Here is a 23,446-nt window from a genome sequence, read left to right as displayed (position 1 = left end):
CGGCGAGTCTCAACTTCGCGGCGAGAAATTACTATGTATTGCAGGTCATGTAACTTATAAATCAGGGACGATTCGCGGAATATCAGAGTATAGTACTAAGTATTGATGTTATGTTTGCCATATATGAAAAAAGCAGCGAGATGAATGGACGCATAACAGAGTAATGATGATTTTTAAACAGGTATACCTTCCGGCGAGTCTCAGCTTCGCGGCGAAAACATACTACGTATTGCAGGTCTTGTAACTTATAAATCAGGGACGATTCGCGGAATATCAGAGTATAGTACTAAGTATTGATGTCATGTCTACCATATATCAAAAAAGGAGCGAGATGAATGGACGCATAACAGAGTAATGATGAATATTATAAAGTCATACCGTCGGTCAAGTCAAAGCGTCGCGGCCAGAAAATATTAAGTATTGTAGGTCCTTCAACTTGTAAATCAGGGACGATTCGCAGAATATCTGTATATAGTACTAAGTATTGATGTCTTGTCTGCCATATATGAAAAAGCAGCGAGATGAATGGACGCATAACAGAGTAATGATGATTTTTAAACAGGTATACCTTCCGGCGAGTCTCAGCTTCACGGCGAAAAAATACTACGTATTGCAGGTCTTGTAACTTATAGATCAGGGACGATTCGCGGAATATCAGAGTATAGTACTAAGTATTGAAATCTTGTCTGCCATATATCAAAAAAGCAGCGAGATGAATGGACGCATAACAGAGTAATGATGATTTTTAAACAGGTATACCTTCCGGCGAGTCTCAGCTTCGCGGCGAGAAAATACTACGTATTGCAGGTCTTGTAACTTATAAATCAGGGACGATTCGGGGACTATCTTTCTATGGTACTACGTATTGTTGTCTTGTCATCCACATATCACAAAAGGAGCGAGATGAATGGACGCATAACAGAGTAATGATGAATATTATAAAGTCATACCGTCGGTCAAGTCAAAGCGTCGCGGCGAGAAAATTTTAAGTATTGTAGGTCCTTTAACTTGTAAATCAGGGACGATTCGCAGAATATCTTTATATAGTACTAAGTATTGATGTCTTGTCTGCCATATATGAAAAAAGGAGCGAGATGAATGGACGCATAACAGAGTAATGATGATTTTTAAACTGGTATACCTTCCGGCGAGTCTCAACTTCGCGGCGAGAAATTACTATGTATTGCAGGTCATGTAACTTATAAATCAGGGACGATTCGCGGAATATCAGAGTATAGTACTAAGTATTGATGTCTTGTCTGCCATATATGAAAAAAGCAGCGAGATGAATGGACGCATAACAGAGTAATGATGATTTTTAAACAGGTATACCTTCCGGCGAGTCTCAGCTTCGCGGCGAAAACATACTACGTATTGCAGGTCTTGTAACTTATAAATCAGGGACGATTCGCGGAATATCAGAGTATAGTACTAAGTATTGATGTCATGTCTACCATATATCAAAAAAGGAGCGAGATGAATGGACGCATAACAGAGTAATGATGAATATTATAAAGTCATACCGTCGGTCAAGTCAAAGCGTCGCGGCCAGAAAATATTAAGTATTGTAGGTCCTTCAACTTGTAAATCAGGGACGATTCGCAGAATATCTGTATATACTACTAAGTATTGATGTCTTGTCTGCCATATATCAAAGAAGCAGCGAGATTATTGGACGCATAACAGAGTAATCATAAATATTACAAACTAGTACCGTCTGTCAAAATACCGTCGTTCACGTCACAGGGTCGCGGCGAGAGACTGTGCTCTTGTGGGTTGGTATGAATGCGTGGGTTGGGAAAACTGTGGGCCAAGGTAACGCGACTAACAAAGGTTAGCATTAATCTGCAGAATGACATGAATTTTCCTCGGTATGTTTTCGGGGATTGTTAGAAAAATTGGCTTGAGTGTATTGAATTTGCCTTACGTTTAGAGTTATTAACGCGCCGCTGCAGATGCCATCCAATATTGTCTTCATTCAAGCTACACAATAGTTGAGCATGCAGTTCGGTCATTACGTGAAGTGAAGGTACGGAGGCAGCGATCCACAGCGATCTGGCAATCGGAGCAGAAGGAGATCGCAGGGTGTGCCGTCAGCCCCGTCATCTGCGCAACGGCAATAGAAAAAGATGGCTCCACAATGTGCTGCCATCTGTTGATGCGAGCGACGTATTACAAGAGCTTTGCTTTGGGAGGTAGTTGGCGATTTGTAACGGCGCGCGTTTATTTACTTCAGTGAAATCACATTTTCTCGGAGGTTGTTATTTTGTGTTTTCGAGATCTAAGTTCGACTTAATAAGTTTTGGAGTTGTATCGTCACATAGCAAGTCCATCGTCAGCTTGAAATTTATTCGATAAACTGCTTTGTTTTCAGGCATGTTTATTCCACCAACTATGATTAGAGTATTTTCATGGGTGAGAAATTTCCTTATAATATATTACAGTGAACGAAGTTTGTTTTTAAAAGACCAATGTTTAATTAACACCACAGTAATTGGTGTACTTAATTTTGGCGGCTTTTATGCATCAAAAGAAAATTTAACACAGTTTTTAAAAATTGTGCATATACTCGACCATTGTAGATTTTAGTGATATGCACTTAGGAATTGAGAAATGCACGCATTACGTCCGAATTTCATTCCAGCACACAATGGGGAAGACGATGAGGAAATGCTGCGTTTCCAAGTGTGAGAATACAGATAGTATAAACACTGATGTGAAAAATGCACTATTTCCCATGATGTGCCAAAACGTAGGTGACTTCTATTTCTATCATAGTAAAAGGATTAAATCTTAAGAGATATGTGACGAATTATTTATAACTGTGAAATCGGTTGTACCTTTCCGTTTTCCTCCATAAAGTTTTAACGTATTTTCAGGACTACTTTTGTGGACTCTCAGATTAATTTTCGATGGTTCTCGTATAATTTAAATATCAATGTAGTCACTATTTTTTCGCAATATAATTAACATAATTGATGTTGTATTTTCATATCAGTTGTGCAATTTGGATCAAAGCTGCTGAACCCAAGATGTCCACTGTGCTGACAGAGAAACTTTGTAGAAGTGCCATCAGAATGTGCTTTAATCATTTAAGTAAATGCCAACTTAGCCCGTTCTGCATAAAATTTTGAAAGGAAGCTATTCCAGATGTTCTTCTTTCTAATTCCTCAGTGGATCATACACTTCGACCATCCACTCCATCCCTTTCATCATTAGTATTCATACCTCCATCTGTTCTGACCAATCTGGCTATGCCCATAACCTCAACCCTGAATCAGATTTTGGAAAGTGTTTCTTGCTCTTCTCCATCAGCCACCACTCCAGCCTCTTTTGCATCTCTTAGCTCATTTCAGTCTTCATTGAAGGAAAAGGAGATACTATCCTTGGAAATCGATGGAAGGAGGTAATTTTGTAGCAAAACCGAAAGAGGTATAAATAATATCACAGAAAACTGACTCGGATGAGAAAATTTTATATTTTTGCAATCAAACATTTTTATTATATTGATTAACTGGAGTTGCATTTCAATAATTCACATTATTACCTTTATTATTATCTTTTTTTCTCTCATCTTATCTTGACCGTGTAAAGGTAAAACCTAAACTCCAGGAAATATTATAACATTTATTATTATTATTTTTTTATATCAACAATGATAAAAGTGGGCAATTGACCTGGTGGTAACATAGATAAACATAGTATGAACAATTTACATCTTCTTCTTGGTTAACAACTACATGAAGTTGATGGTTTGAGGCGTCACTTTATGGAATTTACTTATGATGAAAATTGAACTTTTTTTTTCCACACATATATGATGATAGATTCCAGATATATACGTGGAAAAACAATGTTCAATTTTCATTCATCATTAACAACTACAATTGAATCATAAAGAGTTTCCTCTCCAACCTATTCTTTAATATATTTATATTTTGGGAAGGGTTCAAGAAGCTTTGCTGGTAGATGATTCCAGTCAAGTATTGTTCTATTGTTCTAGGTCTTAAAACTTCTCAACTTTGGTCTTTCGTGATAGGTACTTCATCTTTAATTGGTTATCATTCTTTCCTATGTGACATTACGTGTTTAACCCTTATCCGGGCACCTCAAATCTCTAACGTAACCGGGCAGGCAGGGTCCATCGGACCCTACATGTTGAAATAGCCCTTTTGCTCAAGTGGGATACTCTGCCAGCAGAAATAAAATTAGATATTGTCAAATAATGGTAAATAATACAATTACAGCATTTTAAATGAATTTTAATGGTCATAGATGAAAAATTTACATGTCAATTACATTTGAAATCTGACAAAATTTGAAACCTGAAATTATTATGATTTATTCTTCATAAAAATGAACTCTAGTACACAAATTGAAATTCAGAATCTATCAACATGATAGGTAAAATGTATTGATATTCTCTTGTCATATTAGTCAAATAAAAACAACATAACTAAGCTACTTATTATTAGGGAAAAAATCGTCATTAAGGCCAGTGTAGGCTACCCATCAACACTTTTTGCACTTTTTACATAAACGTTTAACGACACTATGCTCATTGCACACTGATTGCTCACAATTGCTACATATCTGTTTTTGCTTGCGATGTTTTGCATATGGACACAAATAACATCTCTTTTTGGTTACATTGGAACTTGATTGACTTAGCTGAGAAATTTCTACATCAAATATCTCCTTAGCCATTAGTATGTTTCTAGACAAACCCAAGTTGGATCGTCTTTCAATGTGGACCTGAACTAGGCTCTCCGATACACTTTGAATAAATAATCTTCTTGAGTAGTGTTTGTCAGCATTCCAATTTGGATGAGTATTCATTCACACCACATACGCAGCTACTCCACTCACATCCAAGCCATTCATGAAGAACGCAAAAGGCCAACGATTTGTGCGCCTTTTACACATGTAGGCATGTACTAACTGGTCAAGGGAATCGACTCCTCCTTTGGTGGAGTTGTAGTGATTGATTATTTCAGGTTTAGTGTTCACATCCTCCATAACTGTATTACTATGGTGCATGGTCGATAAAAGAACTATAGTACCGACCTTCTCATCTTGGGTACATATGATACTAACGTACTATTTGCGGTGAAACCAAACAAAGAAGAACCAACTTCACGACTCTTATTAGCTTGAAAAGTGACTGGAATAAATCGTTTATTTTTTCTTACAGTTCCAACAAGAGTAAGGCCATTACTGAGAAGGTTCTGTGCAAGCTCCATATCAGTGAAGTAATTGTCACACGTTACATTTCTGTTCGTCTTTTGGTATGGCTCAGTTAGCTGCTGTACAACTCTTCGACCCAAACCAGGCAATGCTCTTTCCCCTCCCTCTTTTCCCAGATAAGGTAAAGAGTTTAGAGGGTAAAACGTTTCTGAATCACAGGCCCACCAAACTTTCATGCCATACTTATCCGGCTTTGAAGGCATGTATTGTTTGAATGGACATTTACCTCGGTAAGGAATGAGCTGTTCATCTACAGTGATATTTGATCCTGGCAGGTAATGTTTTTTAAAATTTGTATTTAGCCTTTCCCAGACTTCTCGAATTGGAGCGAATTTATCTTTCTGGCGCCGTACTGATCTCGTTGCTTTATCATCAAAGCGGATAAATGCTAACAAGTATTTGAATCTTTTCAGTCCCATGGTAGCCCTAAATATAGGTGGTCCATACAACTGACTCCAGAGAACATCGTAGCTCGTATGGTTTGATCGCAGGTGACCTGCGGTAAGAAGCAAGCCAAAAAATGCTCTAATTTCAATACAGTCACAAGGTTTCCACGCAATTTTTAACTTTTTTGATGAATTTACCCGTTCAGCTTCCATATTTGTGAACTTGACAATATCTTCCACCAATGAGTCATCAACAAAGAGTGAAAAAGCGTCAATCGGACTCACTAAAATTTTCCCTGGCGGTAAAACTATTTTGTGTGTTTGGCCCTTTATTATGTTGTGAGCTCTAGCTCGCCCCACTGGAAATGGCTGAGAATTCCATACAGTGCCATCCTTACCGAGAAATGAAATCGGTCTTTCAGATTCTGCCGTGGCCTCGGTATCCGAGAAGTTTTCAGAATCATAATCACTAACTTCAGATGCCGCACTTTCATTGTCACCTTCACTGGAACTCTCCTCTTCGATAGACTGGTAATCCATATCATCGTCACTCGTTCCCTCGACATTCAGAAGTTTTGTATGTCATCTTGAGACAAGATCTTTTGTCCAGCCATGATCTAAGAAATAAAAACAACATTTTTGTTCATATGACTTCTCAAAAATTAGGAATTATTTCCTTAGTACTCTCGAGCATTATAACTTACTTGTGCATATGATTTATTCAGGTTCGTGAAAGAAACGTGAAAATATCTGCCGTCACTCAGATGCTCACTCAGGTGATGGATGGTGCTACGATGGTGTTTACGAAAGAGGAAAAGAGGATCTAAAAATTGCAAAAACAATTTAGTTCATAGAACTTCTCTAAATTTACGAATTACTTCCCTAGTAATTTCGATCATTGAAACTTACCTGCGCATATGATGCCTTCGGGTTCGTGAAGGAAAGTTGTAAATTTCTGTTGTCACTCCAATGGCCGTGTTACTTGACGCAATACGAATAACACACTGAGACGATAGATTTGTATAGAAACCAATAGCTTTGGAATCAATTATGTGCAACTGCTAATCTGTCTTTATGTACACTTTGTAACATTTTGCCCGCACTCTACTCTTGTGGTCATGTATGCCATAGTTTGTATGGGGAAGGGTGATGGAGGGGGGGATGCAGAGGTGATAGGGGGGGTTAAATCGGTAGGAGTGTGCAGGGGAAGAAGAAAACGAGGAACGATGGACACTCATCAGTGCATTAGGATTGGTAAATACCGTTGGAGGATTTTTAGGCGGGTAATATTGATAGGAACGTTCAAATTTGAAGGGTGGCATGAGATATGTTGTTTTAGATCTCTAAAGTCCTTAGGAGGACGCTGCAGAGAAATTCGGAGGGTCAATGAGTTATTAGGAAACATATGGCTCATTTTCAGTGACCATTCGCAGTGGGTTTCCCTATGACTCAACCTAAGGGAGTTGTTCTCTTAGCTTTGGCCCTTCGGCGACCACCTCGAGGCATTAGAAATAAGCGAAAGAATGAATAAAAATCGTTCCCTCCTTACATTTATGGGTGCAGGTAATGATGTTTGTTCCCTAATGTTCATTTTGCACCCACTTCACTCTCCTTCACCAGGATTTTCAAACCGTAATACATCAGTGACTATCCATTGTACACCCTTCTCCATATTTTCCCTTCTCACCTTCCCCTGCTATCTGCCCCCATCTTACCACCCGCATTACCTAGAAAAATGTTCTGCGTATAGAAACTATTTATTTAATATTTCACTAATTATAATTTCCAGCCTTGATAGCTAAAATAACCTCCACAATTGAAGCTCACGCAATCTGGATCACTCACAAAATATGTGCACGTAAGCATCCAAGTGCAGCTTGTTGCATAACTGGTGAACAATCACCTCCTGCCATACACCAATGCGTTAGCTCACAAGGAGTCATGTAGATATATATTTGAATATTCTGAAATAATACTTGTAAAATGACAAAATTGTACCTTTTATATTAACCCTATGATGTGCAACTGATCGCGTACGTGAAGGGTCCATCGGACCCTGCTTGCCCGTTTACGTTAGGAAAAGTTTAAATTTATCATAAACAATGAAGCAGTATTTTTTTTAATTCTTAAAAATATTTTCCATATGCTATTTGTTTGTATGAACAAAGTCATAGAATTTCAGAGCGGAGGAATATTTTGTTCTCGTGTTATAACCTGAAATAAATGCTATAGGGCCCGTTGGACCCTCCTTGCCCGGATAAGGGTTAAATCTTGCAGATTCGTAACGTAAGCCCCAGACACAGGGAACTCCGATTGTCTGTCACTAGCTGGATGAGGGAAAGACTCCAAGGTATAAGAATAATCAGTGGTCAGAGAAAACAATTGTGACAAAATTACAAGTCATGTTCAATAAAAATGTATTCCAAGAAGATGTATTCAAAATCAAAATTATTACTACAATCAACGATGATAACTAATAATCTCATAAGGAAAATTACCAATACTTTTAAAATCAAAGTACAAAGCTGTGTTTGCCTGCCAGCACCAAAAATGATTTTTGAGAAATCACTCACTCAGTTGATCTACGTGATCACCACGACTGCCGATGAGCAAGAGAACTGCCCGAGCCAGGAACAGTGGCAGAGTGGAGGGGTGGAACATAACGACGTCCAAGTTAGCTGCATTGGTATAAACTCCCGGCAGGTGCCCATGTTGACTGGAACATCTGGAACACTTCTCGTCATCCAAGCAGGGGTAGGGGAGAACAGTGTACCGCTGGGTTTCTTCTCCTCTCCGGGTTGGAGACATGGCCAAGTGATGTGATCGCTGTTTGAGGCAAGCCATTGCAATTGAAGGAGGAGAAAGACATAGCAGGATGAGGTCTTGGAGGGAGAGAGAGTTATGATAGGACGAAGTGGAATACTTCTCACTCCAAACTGAATTCTTATGCCTCAGCACCCACTTCCCCTAGATTGCCAGGTGTAGGTATTCCTCCGCCATACTATCTCCAGGTGGCTGGTTCGAAGGGCAGAGTTCGAAGACAAAAGAGTACCGAGAATTATAGTCTTCCAGCCTTTGAGTCGAAGGGCCTCTTTGAGTAAAACCTTAGGCAGGAGAAGTTCTGGGGATAAGTTCGGTAGAATTTATGGGGGGGCACCAGAAGTTATCAGGGGGGTTAATTAAAAAATGCCACACCTACAAAATTTGGCTTTAGCATTTCCTTTCCTAGATCTTCCCATGATCTTTCCCTGTTAACTTTTCTATGCATCCCACATAGTCTGCTCTTTTTCTCCTTTGCTTTAAACTATCCCATCCTAGTTTGTGGATAATTTTCTTTAAACTTTCCGTTTTATAATATCTTTCTACACATACCTGGCTGCTATTCTTTGCATTTACTCCAATTTAATGTCCTTAACTTTCATGTGTGGATCCATTGCAAGAGAAGTGTACTTTAAGATAGGGCAAACCAGGGTTCTATAGGCCATAGCCTTTGTAGCTTTGCGGCTCCCTTTCCAGGTTCTCATTCCCCAATGCAGCACTTTGAATGCATTTTTGATTTTGATTATGCAATTCACATTTAAGTCCTAGTCTAAACTATTTGTCAAATAAATTCAATTTCCAGAGAATCTATATGTGTATTCTATTTTTGGCAATAATTTTATTGCTAAAGTTAACAAACATACATTTTTGTACATTTATGTCCATCCCTTTGTTTTGTAGTAAATAGTGAGGACACCTCGGCAACAAGTTCTGGAAAAGGCGTCGGGGAAAAGTAAATATGTATTGTAGTGTAATACAATAGAAAGGGTTCTGTTACTTGTATCAGGAAAGTATTTGACAATTAACAATCATTTTCTCTCATTGGATAGTCTCATTGGTATTATCAGCTGTTATGGTTTAGATTCGATTAGCTACTTGTAAATATGTATTTAATATTGATTTTCTGCATTTATTTAAGTAAGATGATTGGTGGATTTTTTTAGTCTTGCTCTTCGGTGAGCACAACATTCTCTCCTCCTTTAAGTACATAGATGGATTCTTCAAATTGCACCCTGAATTTTGACAAGGACAATTCTATCGATCACTTTAATGACAAGGGTGACCGCTTCCATCCCTAATATGCTAGTGTACAGTAGGACTCACGTAACCATTGTGTAACTTAATACCCGTGACCTGCACATTCGCTAAAACCAGAGACAGGGCTCTTGGATTATACAAATCACGTCACAGCAATATCGACCATTGAACATGTGTTTTCATTCTGCATAGCAAGGCCTGAAATTTCATTGTTTGAGTTTTAATACTATTTTATCTTAGATATATGGTTAAAATTGAAATCCCAACTCGAGAGATTCCTTGTTTGATGTAATACAGGCTCATGTTCCTTATAAATCGGCTAAAATCATTTACTAAATGGGCTCATGTTTTGCAGGAATATTTTGTGCAGAACATATTTACACCCTAGCTGATGCTTCTTGTAAAGTCTCTTCCATAGAACGTGAGGAATATAGCTTTTTTATCCTTTTGACGCATTTGGATACTTTTTTGAAATTTAATTGAAGAGTCATGCATTAAAATACCATGCCAGGATATTTATGGTGTAATATTTTACTGATATTTCTAATTATTTGAATTTTGAGTGAGATTTCTAATGCTAACCAATCAATTCATGAACAGGTACCGAGGGATTGGGGTAGTTCATTCAGACCAAACATTCAATTCAACTCCAAATTTATAAAAATTATTACATATATGGAATGGAAATATTACAATGAGTTCTTTTAAGTAAGCTAATGATAATTTTTGTACTTAGATAATACTTCATTCTCATTGTAAGTAAGGATTAAATTATGACGAGACATTCTTCTTCATTCGGCAATTCTTTTGAAAAGCCTGAATCACACGAACTTTTTTTCCATCCCTTTGGGGCAATGGCTCCAATGGAGGTGGAAAAATGGCCATTTCGCTCTTTCATCGGATAAAGTAATCTCATCCCTTTTTTCATTTTTCAGCACGTCCATTTTTCTGTTGCTGAAACTGCTGCAAAGGTTTATGTAAAGTTAACCTGTTTTTAGAGAGTAAGCGGAGAAAACCATATCATTTACTCGAAGTCAAGTTGATACAGCTCTAAAAAATACTGAGAAGCCGGTAATTAGGTTCTGGAAGAGGATTGTACATGGTGCTTTAGTATAACAACTCACGTAATAATAACATCCAAGCTGATGATAAAAATACAATTAGTTGACAAAGTGATTTCTCTGATGTAAAAATACTATTACCACTTTCACCTTATTTTAAAGAATTTTACAGTTAATATAAACTTCAATTTCAACTTCCAATTGCCTGCGTTAGAATATTTCTTGGAATTAATTGCATATTGCATATATTGCACAATATTATATGTCTCTTATTATATTGGCAAAAGGAATAGTTTGAATTTACCTCATATTAAAATAACAAATCTGGGTGAATAAAGGGATATTCTCTAAGGACAAAGGCTTGGGAAGCGTGCGTACCATTAGATTTATTGCCATTCGTATGCAGCTTCCGCACTAAGACCCAAAGGTAAAACCGTCAGAAGAGGGTAAATACCATAAAGTCATAATAAGTAATTCAGTTCAATGCACTCAAGATTTAGGGAAAATCCAATCTCTCAAACGGACTGCTATGCATATCACACCAACCGAGTGCTTACTCAGTGTATTGCGGGTAGAGGGGCGCGACAACCGCCCAACATCATTTTAGTTTACCATAATAAAATCGGAGGGGTACAGGTTGGACCAAGATATTTCTTTTCCATCTAATAATATAGACATCAGTTTAACTCCAGGTGTAAATGCCTCGGAACCGGCAAGTGGCGGTAAGTACTTTCATCCTGGCATGAGGTAAACATTTAACGAAAAACGGTGATATTTTAAACATATCATAAAGTTAATAAAAGAACAACTCACTATAACAATAGTTTACTCTTAATTAATTAAAAAGTCGTAATATCAATAAATATCCTTAAAAATTCCTAATTTTCAATAGTATAACATTACTTGGGTAACAAACATTGAACTTTTTCGTAAAAATCGCGCACTCAAGATTTCGTAGATTCTTATTGATTTTTGTCGAGTTTTAAAACTTAAATTAATAGTTTTGAAAAAGATTAAGTTCAGTTTTGCATGCCCTAAACATTCCAAGTGATTATACGGCATTCTCTTTGCGAAATGAAAAATTCGATAATTTGATTTTTGTCCAGCCAATCTTTGTATGTGGTGCCCTTTCGCGCGCATTTTATTCGATCGCCAACATTGGCCGTGTGGCCGCATGGCGGCGCTAATTGGAAACCGTATCTCGTCCACTGTACTTTCGCTATTCAGTGAATTGGAAGTTGACTCGATCTACGTCTTTAATCTGGATTTTGCCGTGATTTTCTTAGTGAGAGTCTTAAATCAAGTTATTTCGAATTTCACAATGGGACCTAATCGTCGTTGCTGCGTACCCGGGTGCAAAGGAGGCTACGAAAGTCAGAAGAAGCGTAATAAGAAGTTGGGTATACGCAACAAAAGTATCTTCAGACCAAGGGTGAGTAAATAACTTATTTGGAGTAGGCTTTGGTGGAATTTTTAAAAATTTAGATAATAATTGTAACCAGATATTTATGAAGGGGTCAAGGTTAACTTCGGGAGTGTAATAAGTGCTTGTACCGTTAAGATTTGGTTAGGAATACATTTTTGGGGTATATCTTGGTGGTATTTTATATTGTCGATGTGATTGTCATGTTTATTTAAGAATTAGCATTCAAATACTTATAAAATGCACAGAAATTCGTGATATCTCATAAGAAAACTTTGAATATAGTGTTATTGTTATATTGTCTATTATATTATTATCCCCTGCCAAACACCAAAGGCGAAGCGAGGAGGGGGGGTCCGGACTTCCCCCCCCCCTCCCCGAAATAAAAAAACAGAATTAACTTTTTTTCATAGAAGAAAGCAATATTGAAAAATCATGAATTTACATGACATTTATTTTAAAAGTGAAGTTTTTCGGTTATGAGAAGTGATAAAATTAGTTTAAAAACCATCTACTTATTACTCTTTTTACTTAAATTTTCCACCTGGTTTAGACCTCCCCCCCGAACGAAATTCCTGGCTAGTACGCTGCCAAACACCTCTCTAGGTGGCTTCCATGGATATATGTAGATGTTGGATTATCATATTACGACCAACGTGTCGTTTCAATGCAAGCAGCGGCGGTGGTCGTGCAACGTTGTGACTGGATTATTTATAATTTGCACATGGATGTTGGATCTATATATTAATGTGATATAATCGGAGTTATACATGGATGAATTCTTTTTCAGACTGAAGCCCAATCTCAGAAATGGAGCCAGGCACTTGCACTTTTGGGAAGGGAGTTCTCTGAACGAGATGCTGTCTGTGAGGACCACTTTCCGGAGGGTACAATTTCGCGGTACATCGACATTAAACTGAAAGACGGGTCTATTGTCAAGTGGGAGAGGGGGGTGCCTGAACTCAAGCCAGACGCCTGCCCGACGATATTCCCAAGTTGCACGAAGAACGTCACCAGAAAGGTCACTGCTCGGAAGCCTCCTAAGAAAAGGCAATCCAGTGCACTGCCCAATCCACGGGGGGCCTGCGGAAATAATGATTCTGGTCTCAGTGTAACTCAGCTTGATGGTTTGTCGTTGCTGGCCAAAGAAGCTGAAAAGAAGACACCAATAGATGTGTTAATGGGTGCAGTACCTTTAGAAGATCTAGTGGAATTGAAACCTGGAGAATCTGCACCATCCAGAGATTCACTTTTCTCCCAGGGCGAAATAGTGGATTGGATTCGAGGTATTTCCCTTCCTGGGCCAAACTGGGCGACTGCAGTTGTAAGCAACAGTGCTGTCTTCCTCTGCGTTGGGCTAAAGTTCCAGTGTGAAAAAACCATTGTAGTGAGTGAAAACGGCAACCTCCTGGAAGTTAAGGTGAAGTACTCATTTGTCTCCAACTTATGTTTTTCCACCTAATTTGTTTAATGCAATTTATTCCATTTTTCAACTGCTAGCTTTGGTTTATGTCAATATTCTAATGGATTTTTTCAGGTGTTAATACATGGAAAAGAGGTCTATATTCCTGGGCTCAAAATTCTGAACCTCACCGACATTTCTCGTCTCCTTAATGTTGTGAATGGGTTTAAGATCTGTGCTGGTCTTTCCACTCAAGCCACCTATAGGGAAAGGTAATTATGCTACAGTATTTATTTACTGTGGTAAATTGTGCCACTTAAAGAATACTCTTTAATTTTCAATGCATTTAAGTCTTGTTTATTATACTAATGACGACTCCCACACCTTCCTTGCCTCATATATCTTTCAAATCCTGCTAATTGAGGAGTAATGGAGCTGCTGACATTACATTATTTCCATACCAATGTGATTTTTTCTGCTCGTCTTGGGAGGATTTAGGTTGAACCTCTACTACAAGGACTTCTGGGGCCGTATTCTGTATTTCGTCGGTACCGCACCGGTCGGTTTCCCTTCCCAGCCCACCGACAGCACATCATTCCGTACCGACGACGGCTAATTCAGCGATTCAGTATGGTTGTCGGTATCAAACCAGTCAGTACGGTTCCCCCTCCTTCTCAAACAGGGAAAATCCGAATATATCCGAAGTTAGAAGTCATCTAACGTGTCTCCACCAATGAAAGAAGGGTAAAAACAAGTGAAGACTCATTGGCACAGTTTGTTGTCGTCATTCTCAATCTTTTTATTTGCGGAAATTACGACTTATTGCTAGATTAAGATAAACGATATTGGATAAGTTGTTAACAATGCTGATATAATGTGTGGTAGTAATGCTGTACCTACAGAATCGAAGGAAACAATATTACAACATCACAATAAAGTTTGTAAGTGATGGAGATTGTTGTTGCTGGAATGAATTATTGAAACTATCCTTGAGATCGTAGTTTCTTTTTTTAAATATTGGTTCCGTATATTGCTATTTATTCATGATTTGGTAATATAGTTGTTATTAAGTAAGTTCCGTCTAAATGTTATCAACGGAAGGTTATGCCATTGGCACCGTAGCAGACGAAAATAACATACCATGGAACGTGTACGTAGGATTCAAAAGCAAATGTAAATGTCATATTAGAGGAACAAGTTAGGAAATTGTTATAAAAATATGGAACTGGGTGTAATTAAAAGAAGTGTAATGACGAGGAAGTAAAGAAATTGTGATTGGGTGAAATACATATGTTTAAGTTGCGCATTCCAAGTGAGAGAAAATGATAATATTGCGGTAAACCTCATACTTATTAACAAATATCTTCTTTTATCGTCAAGGGAATCAATGGCTGACGATGAAATGAAATATAGTTGCCTGTTACAAATGAAAGAAACTGATACCGTTGTGGCAAACTTCATGCTTAAGTAAAAAGATCTTATTTCTATGCCGAGAGAAACGCCAAATTGATGATTGAGTGAAATAACAGTCGCCTATTCAGAGTGATATAAAGTGATAACATTGCGGCAAAACTCATATTTAATCAAAAATATCTTTTTTATGTCAAAGGAGCAAATAAATGATGATAGAGAGAAATAAAGCCTATTACAAGCGAGTGAAAGTGGTAACATAAATGAGAGAAAGCCATTATATGTTTGTAAACCTCATTTTTTTAAACCATTATTTTATATTTCTGTCAAGGTATTTAATATAGATGATGACACAGTGAATTATAGAGGCGTATTCGAAGGGGCAGAAAAAGATAACATTGCAGAAAACCTCATTATTTACTCGGTGATGAGGTAAAAACAAAATAAAACGTACAATGCGCACCGGGGAGTTCATGAAACCCACTAGTCGGTGGCCGAATCGACACCTTTTTGCTGTCGGTACGGCTACCGACGATCTCCCGTCCTCTCGTCGGCGCCGCACCGATTGGGTTCGTACAGAATCGCACGACTTCTTACCGGGAGTCGGTGTGACGTCGCACCCGACGAATCGGTGCCGCACCGATCGGTTTGGAGTTACAGAATACGGCCCCTGGAAACATGTCCTGATATTTTCATATGTTGCAGAGAAATTATGCCTTAGTCAATCTGCAAAAAAATAATTGGGGGTCAACTGCCATTTAGCACTGATAGCAGGATTAGAAAATCATAATATTCAGCCTTAAATTACATCTTTGTTACAGCAGAATGTAGTCGTCCCTCACGTCAACTTTTAAAATTTTCATCAACGAGGCTACCTCAGAAATGGCGCGTCACAATGGAGAACATGCGTGAAATTTGTTCATCATACTAGTAAGTTTCATTGAATAGACCATTTTCTCACGAGTCCAAATATATAAGCCAAAACTCTCCTTGTACTCCACAAACATTATTAAATGCTAATTAAAAGTGCTCAAATATCACTTGAAGTCACGTGACCTGAAATGCCTTCTGACGTCATCGTACGGTACACCAATCACTTCGCTAAGAGAGTAGAGCGGTATAGCCTTGAATGCAAGATATTGAAGTAAAAATCATCGTTGAGCTTTTTAGTAGTTCCTCAAAGCACAAATTGACTTAAGAGGGATTGAAGAAGGCTTATTAATACAACAGTTTACTTTTGGCCGACACCTTTATGGCAGCTGATTTTCTGTAAAAAAACAGTCATTGCTTCATAACTACCGCGATGAGTGGAGTAGAAGCAAGCAGTTAAACAATTATACGATTAATAAAAATTATACTATGAACTTTTTTAAATATTTATTTATTTATCACCCAGTAAGCTTTAATAGATCCATTGCCAGCTGAAAATTCGTCTCATGTGTATACTTAGTAACCTAGCAATCAGAGCTTACACAGTTTTCCCAATCGGCCGGATTTGAGATCCAAATGATCGTTAAAAGGTAATAAAAAAGTATTTGATAGACACAGAAATAATTTTCAAGTACTTCGTACGCCGTATTTTCTCAAGTTCCTTTTGAACCGAGACTGACGGCAAAAATGAGTCGAAATTGTAGGTTTTGCATTGACATGCAGCGGACGTTATGGGTATCACAGTAATACATAGTGAAGCCTCATATTTCTCGTATATTCCTTATTTTTCACCTTGTTTTAATCATAATCAGTATTTATTCTCATGAATAGCCACCTACCTGTGTATTTATTCCTACAATGGGCAGACTCATAGGTACATTTCTGTATTTGTTTACAGAGTGAAATAAGTAAGTGATACATCCTAAATTTGGTGGCTATAATAGAAAAACTTGCGTTTCGATAAAACCCCACAGTAACTGTGAGTCAAGAGTGTACTTGCATTGAGAAATATCCTGTTGACGAGGTGGATAAAGTATTTAACTCCATTCTGTTCTATTCTCTTATTTTTGTCCATTGGGACACAAGGGAAAACCTTCTGCGGCGAGAAGGTAGAGATACTTGAACTATAGGGCACTATACACGATTTATATGGTTTTCTTACGCTTTTCTATTGAGTATTTATGCTGCAATGCACTTGTTCCACCAAGCAAATGATGTAGGTGTGTAACATAGACCATAATCTGCAATTAATTTATTTTCATTTAATCTTTCCAAATCTCCCAAAACAATCCCCTTTATTTGTTTCAACAATGCCTTGGCAACCCAAAATATTCAAAATTTGCCGTTTTATGTTAAAACAGCAATTATATTCTCCAAATTTGCATTTGAGCCCGTGCACAGGCCGATTTTCTATCCACTTACTCAGTCTGTCATCAGTGGATACGGTCCCATGATGTCACGGTCCGAATACGTCATGTTTTCAAGCAGCCGATGAAGATTCATTTTTGAAGGCTCATAGTTCAGCTAAATATCATTATTCATCCGCAAAATTTTCAGCAAGTACATTTGAGGAAGGGACCTTTTTATTCTAATACTTTAAAAAAATTGTGCATGCTCCCCATTGCAGATGATTTACTATTCTCCGAAATATGTAATTATTAGTGCTGGTTAATTAAAGAATACCTAAAAGTGTCCAAATTTTATTAAACATGCTAAATATCATAACAGGAATATTATAAATCTCTTAAAATTGTAAATTAAAGTTGTTGCTACTGGAAATAAGTTATCTATTCTACAGAATACTACTTCAAATAGTTCCTCTCTTAAAATATACACCTACTATTTTGTGGTCAACTTGCAGAAAATACTTGTTTCATTATCTCGCACATAATATATTTCATCTGCAGTTTCAGGGTTCCCACTCAACCGTGAAAACCTTAAAACCGTGAATAAGCGGTGAATTTCGTCTACCGTGAAAAACCTGTAAATAGCCGTGAATTTCGTCTTAAAACCTTAAAAATCTCTCAAACTTGATTGTATAATTACGATAGACTGATTAAAAGAAAAATCGATAATCCGATCATGTTTCAAGGCCGAGTCAAGTGTAGATACCGTCCACGCATTTTTCTGCACACGTGTATTCGAAGCACTATTATTAATTGGTCTGTGTGCCATGACGGTACATTGACCTTAAGCCTGCGATTGGAAGACATTAACCCCCGGAAAAAAATCAGACACTTCTTCACTTTCCTGCCACCCTGATCTCTCCATTTTCCAACTCACACCCTTTAGCCGGACCTGAACTTTGCTAACTATGGGTGACGTCATAAGAGGTAGCAGTTTCATTGCTGCGTTTGCATTCAAGGCATCTGTTGCGTTTGTTACATTTTTAGTTTACGTGCGGCGGATGATTGTCACGTGATCAATATTTCTGCCTAAAATGTTTTTTCTACAGACCGTGAATTTGATGACATTTACACCGTGAAAACCTGGAAAAAACCGTGAATTTTATAATGTAGTTAGAGTGGGAACCCTGAGTTTAACCCTTTCGCTGCTGTTCAATCTCCGAAAACCTTCTCCTCACATGCGGCGAAAAAGTTAAAATGCGTTTCGTGGGCCCATGGAGCAGGTACTTTAATAATGGGTGTGGTACACCCTCCCATTGGTTCGCTAATCTGGGACCCTATCCACGATGAGCTAACCCACGCAGGACAGTCTCATCGACCCTACCAGCGGGGGTCGAAAAGTGACCGCTCTGACTGCAATTTGAAAATCAATCAATCAATCCGATCATCAAAAAATGATTGTTTGCATCGCACTCCTGCCAATCAAGCAATCAAGTATGTCTTTGAACCGTGTTTCTGCGATGAAAAATAACGAATTTGTTAACTTTGCTAAAAACATGGCTGCGGACCACCGGAAAATGGCCATTTTAGCAAAGTGAACAAAATCATTATTTTTCATCGCAGAAACACGGTTCAAAGACATACTTGATTGCTTGATTGGCAGGAGTGCGATGAAAACAATCATTTTTTGATGATCGGATTGATGGATTGATTTTCAAAATGCAGTCACTTTTCGGGAGGGAGGCCCCCTGCTGGTAGGGTCAATGAGGCCAGGGGCGGATGCAGAAAACACTCAAGGGGGGAGCGCAAAAGATATATTGAGTTGCCTTTACTTTTTATCGCGATATCGCAATAAAAAATAATCAAGTCACAGGCAGAGTAAAATAAAATTTTAATTAATGTAATTATACACATATATAAGACAATGCCATCTTATGATATAAAAAAGTCACAATCGTGGTTCTGCCATGTTTGCCAATACGGCCGGACCCGCAAGGGAGGGGCGCGCGCCCCCCATCTGTATCCGCCACTGATGAGGCGGTCCTTCATGGGTGAGCTCGTTGAGGAAAGGGTCCTGGATTAGGGTCCCTTCGAAGTGCTTTTGCGAAAGTGCATGGCAGGGAGGAAGAAAAAGTACATCCACAGCAGTCTGCCATGCGAACGTACCAGGTACGTTCACAGCAGTGAAAGGGTTAATGGAGAATATATAAGTGGATAGTAAGGATTATATGTAAATGAACGAGGTAAGAAGCCTATTGCTAATAAGTAACTCTAAAATGTCATTTTGGGGCCACTAAGGGCCGTTCCCAGCTTCCGATGCCGTTAGCTTGTAGTCTTCCTAATTTTTAGAGTGCTTTTGCACTCGCTCATTACAAGCCTGTCTTTCTACTTCTCCTTCACTTACACTGGAAAGGTTACACTGGTCCCTATACACTTGTTGAGTCAAATTCCCTTTTTACGCACTTGCGTAAATTCACCACAGCCGGAGAGGTGGTATATATACGCACCGGAGGTTGGACGAATCAGGGGTATATAAGCCCGCTAAAATTGAGGATTGTCGTCGTCGTATAGTGCCGAAGATATTTTAGCATCATGTTTTACATAATTTCTTCAATGAAGAATGAGTAGTGAGAGCTACCCCTTTGATATAGTGTAGTATAGTCCCTCAATTTCTAAGGAAAAGTATTACCTTTGTGGTGGGGGAGGCTAAAATATTCTTGATTTTGGTGAGCTTGCATGTGTAAAATTCAATGCACATGGTTCGAAAATCAGCTTTGTTTTGTTTCGCAAATTTTTTACTAGTAAAACCCAGGTTTCTAGAGTTTTGCAGTCATTATCATGCCTTAGGTCTGGTCTACAAAGAGACCTAACCTAATTGCCTAATAAATTGCTAGTCTCCAATGGGAGACTAAAAGTAAGAGGGAAACAATAGGAAAGTTTCCTTCATCAAAGAAAATGAAAGGCATTGATTGCGATTTTTTACCCATCATTAGTGTATTCATAGTATACAAATTATTTGGTTGTAGAAATCCCAGTTTAGACAAATGTTAAAGGTCAATTTTAACCTCATTTGAAAAAGGCCAGATTTGTGCCCATGCGATGCCACTCCACATGTCCAGCTGGGTGCTCTGCTACATGCTAGCAGCCTGCATCGTTTTCCCACGCTTGAAAATTTTCACTTTCCATTTAATTGCAAAAAATAAGTATCGTCATTTAAAAATGTAAAACATCTGATAATCCTCTGATTTAAACAATATAAAAATATTAGGAAACCACCCTTTTGAGTTCCTATATCATATTTGGAACTTGAGGCTGGTGTTTTCATGGCATTTTTATGGCTTATGGCATTAAGATTTTCTTATGGTATTTTTATGGCTTATGTCCTACAACTTGTGTCTCGCTGTAAACCAACCCTTTTACGATTGTCCGTAAAGGCAACAGTTATGGCTGTACAGGGGTGCAGCTAGGAATCAAGGCTGGGGGGGGGGGGGTTTAGGCACAACTAATACTTACAGGTGTGGGGGTATTGCATACCCACCGGGGTAAGTGGGATTTGCGGGGTCCCTCCTCCAGAAAATTTTAAGATTAATGTTTCAAAATGACTAGTTCTACCGCTTTATGAGAGATATTTGATAAATGCTAACACTATTCTATAAGTAATACTAATCCATTATGTAAAATGGATTAAACTTAAAAATTTCTCTGAGCTCCTGGGGGGGTTTTAGCCCCCAAAACACCCCCTCACTGCGCCAGTGTGGCTGTAGAAATGAGAATTTTTTTCTCATGATATAAATCGATAATATACCCTTCTGTAGCTAAATAGATGGTGCCAATTGGTTTGAAAGGTTTTATTACATAGTACAAAATGTATGCCTTTCGACAGATCTTTTAGGTTTGGTCAAAAGTTAGTGTAAGTCCATGATGCATTTTCTGGTGTTCATATGTACCAGGTTCCTAATGTATTTACTGGTGAGGGGTGAGGTCTAAATCAGGGAATGGAAGAAGAGACACTTGGCATGTGATTGTCCCATTACCAAAGAGACCTTGGACCTCTGTGCTTTCACATCAATATTTTTCACGACCATGGTTTCAACGTTATAAGTCATCATCACATGATGATGACGTCTAACGTTGAAACCATGGTTGCGAATAAATATTAATGTGAAAGCACCAAGTTCTTCTTTTTAATTTAATTATTAATCGCTTTTACCAAGTTACGCCTCAAACAATCAATTTCTCTTAGACCTCCCTTGATAACCCCTCAAGCATGGCGGGCATTTAATTAAATCCCATCCCAGCAGCTGGATGAGATTTAAATGACTTTGCCTTTATAACTTTCATAATATACGATCTGTATTGTTACAAATTTTGTAAACTTGAATAATATAATATGATACTCTATGATAATTTTTCAAGCTATTTAAATAAATATTTATTGTTTTATGTATCTCATTCTCTGAACTAGTGACCAAATTTTTTGTTTTCAAAGATATAATTTTTTTTTTTTTTTCGATTAGGCTGTGAGATCTCTAGCATTCCATGCATTTTTTATACAATTACTTTACGTATTTTAGTGATTTGGGGTTGAAAATTTCCTAACGGATTGGATAGTTTTGAAAGGATTACCCTTTTCACCTACTTGAAAATTCATCACTTCTCCCATTTCTCTTACTTTGTTCTATTATTACTGAATCATTTCATATAGGTACTCACATGCAATTGTTTCAAACACCAATATGTAAATATTTTAATGACTTTGCCTTAGTAATTCTGCTTAGAGTTACAGTATTTGAAGCAATCCAAGCACAAGCCCACTGCACATTTTTCACACACATTGTCTCTTCATTTCCCATGCTTGGCACAAATTTCATACCTCTTTTGGGGCTTTGATTTCTTCCCAGCTGCAGGAATTATCCTTTAGTGATGGGCACTGTGCGAGTTAGTCAGTTCAAATTTGCTACTCAGCAGATAGAGCTGTGAGGCAAGAGAATCTTATTTGGTGAGTCGCGACTCCCTCCCCTCCGCAGAGCTCACACGACTCCCTCCGTGCACACTGTGCGTGTTGGAGTCGTTAGCAGTAGAAGTCAGCTCCATGCTCACTCAACTCCCTTCCCGTGCAATGTGTGCTGAAATTGTGCGAGGCGAAGTGAAGAGTCCTTTCACGCACACTGTGCGTGTTGGAGTCGTGAGCGTTGGAAGTTGGACTCCATGCGCACATGACTCCTTCCACAAACATTTTCCGTGTGAGGCTCATCGCACGTTTGGCAGGTCAAAGGGAGCACATGGCACTTTTCGCGGGTAGCCCACTGCTCATCTTTTCATGCTGGTTGAAAGATTCTCCTGATTCATATTCCGGGCATTACTCTAAAGAATCTCACATGACCCTTATCGTAATTCTCTCTCCTGCATTTTCATGCATGGTGAAAGAAAAATGGTGGAAGATGCTCATGTAAAAGTTTTCGGCAATGGCAAATTTAAGAAAATAATATGAGACAAAAATAAAAATTTGTTCTAACACAAACAAGTAAGATTGAGCGATGAAATTAATTATGAATTGTTAATATGACCAAGTAGTTTCGGAGGAAATATTTTGTTACAACAGAATTTTTTAAATAGCCCTCATCTCTAAGTGCAGGAGACGGAATACATTTTTAGTTTTCAATGAAGAATACATATACTGTAACGGCAGAAATGGTTCTGCAGTTTTATCACGTGTTAAATATCGTGACTATGCAATGCGTGATTAATTTGAAATTAATTTTTCAAATTGTGATCTTGGAAATGTTGCATTTTAAATGTTCACTAATAAAACCCCTCTCACCACCTTTCCCTTTCTTTCTCTCCCCTATTCCCCCTTTCCCTCAACCAAGAAGCGCTTTGCTGAGTTGCACTGTGCGAATGGCTCTCAGGAGTGTGCTATGAGCAGTGAGGCAAATCCACAAAAAGCGTTGTTTATGCCATTGTTATTCTCTACAGGAGATGTATTTCTGTGAGTCTTGGTGCTAAATTGTCTTAGGAGTTATGGCCACGTTCAAACAGTCCGTATGGAATTGGATATTTCAAAAACATTGCCTCGACCAGCTGCATGGGAAATGATAAAGAGGGTCAATTTCTATACGTGTTTTCCCTGTGAACAGCATATGAATTTAGGACTGTGATATTCA

General features: G+C 38.2%; 1 protein-coding gene and 1 long non-coding RNA gene across 7 annotated transcripts in view; both read left to right on the top strand.

Moving 5' to 3' along the window:
* Nucleotides 1-23,446, top strand: part of LOC124166949 — a 127,068-nt gene that overhangs the window by 38,695 nt on the left and 64,927 nt on the right. The window contains exons 1-3 of one of the 5 annotated variants that reach the window (XM_046544668.1): nt 11,800-12,203; nt 12,985-13,614; nt 13,732-13,868. The exons of 3 other annotated variants lie outside the window; for them this stretch is intronic. In XM_046544668.1, coding sequence (XP_046400624.1) covers nt 11,889-12,203; nt 12,985-13,614; nt 13,732-13,868 — 1,082 coding nt within the window. In that variant the 5' untranslated portion in view covers nt 11,800-11,888. Of the gene's footprint in view, nt 1-11,799; nt 12,204-12,984; nt 13,615-13,731; nt 13,869-23,446 lie in introns of those variants that run through there. One more of the 5 variants, XM_046544669.1, reaches the window with a different exon arrangement.
* On the top strand, nt 2,093-3,136 carry LOC124166952. 2 transcript variants are annotated; one of them, XR_006866549.1, is made up of 3 exons: nt 2,093-2,415; nt 2,645-2,752; nt 2,999-3,136. It is a non-coding gene; the product is annotated as an uncharacterized LOC124166952 (long non-coding RNA). The 2 variants fall into 2 exon arrangements; XR_006866548.1 differs by having other exon boundaries at nt 2,093-2,752.

Source organism: Ischnura elegans, chromosome 10 (genome assembly GCF_921293095.1).
Source record: "Ischnura elegans chromosome 10, ioIscEleg1.1, whole genome shotgun sequence".
Taxonomy (NCBI): Eukaryota; Metazoa; Arthropoda; class Insecta; order Odonata; family Coenagrionidae; genus Ischnura; species Ischnura elegans.
This window is presented reverse-complemented; position numbering and strand designations above follow the sequence as displayed.